Source organism: Penaeus monodon, chromosome 19 (assembly GCF_015228065.2).
Source record: "Penaeus monodon isolate SGIC_2016 chromosome 19, NSTDA_Pmon_1, whole genome shotgun sequence".
NCBI lineage: Eukaryota > Metazoa > Arthropoda > Malacostraca > Decapoda > Penaeidae > Penaeus > Penaeus monodon.
In genome coordinates, this window is record NC_051404.1 from 6,507,963 (window position 1) to 6,508,408 (window position 446).

General features: G+C 39.7%; 1 protein-coding gene across 1 annotated transcript in view; it reads left to right on the plus strand.

Annotated features, from left to right (window-relative positions):
- Positions 1-214, plus strand: part of LOC119585321 (organic cation transporter protein-like) — a 46,543-nt gene extending 46,329 nt beyond the window's left edge. Inside the window, 1 exon segment of the mRNA XM_037933995.1 lies at positions 68-214. Within this exon segment, the coding sequence (XP_037789923.1) occupies positions 68-167 (100 nt within the window). The 3' untranslated portion in view covers positions 168-214.
- Positions 215-446: the final 232 nt, after the last annotated feature.

Genomic DNA, 446 nt, shown 5'->3' on the forward strand with positions numbered 1-446 from the left:
ACATTGCATTCATATGTTGTTGTTTTTTACATGTAGTAAATATACGCTCTCTTATTCCCCCCGGCAGTAACAGGCGTCCAAATGCTCATCCGGTCGCAGCATCCACGGGAGATGAAGGTGCCGGGGAACCTTGCATTTCGCCCACCAGCGCTACATCCTCAGTCTGAGCGTCTATCATATGCCATCTGTTTATTAAATTTTATGAAGAACTGAACTCTATATTTATATCCAGACTTTCTTTCTTGGTTTCTTTGCAAAGAAGTACTTTCTAACAGTCCCTTTTTTTTACTAGTTTCCCCTAAATCAAGTTAAAGAAAACCGAATGTTGGCGCAATTAGATGGCGTTCAAAGAACAGAGTATCTATTTGTATATATGTTCCTACGCACAGGCATCTGTCCATCTACCTATTTGTCTATTTATCAGTTTCTTTGTCTATTCATCCATC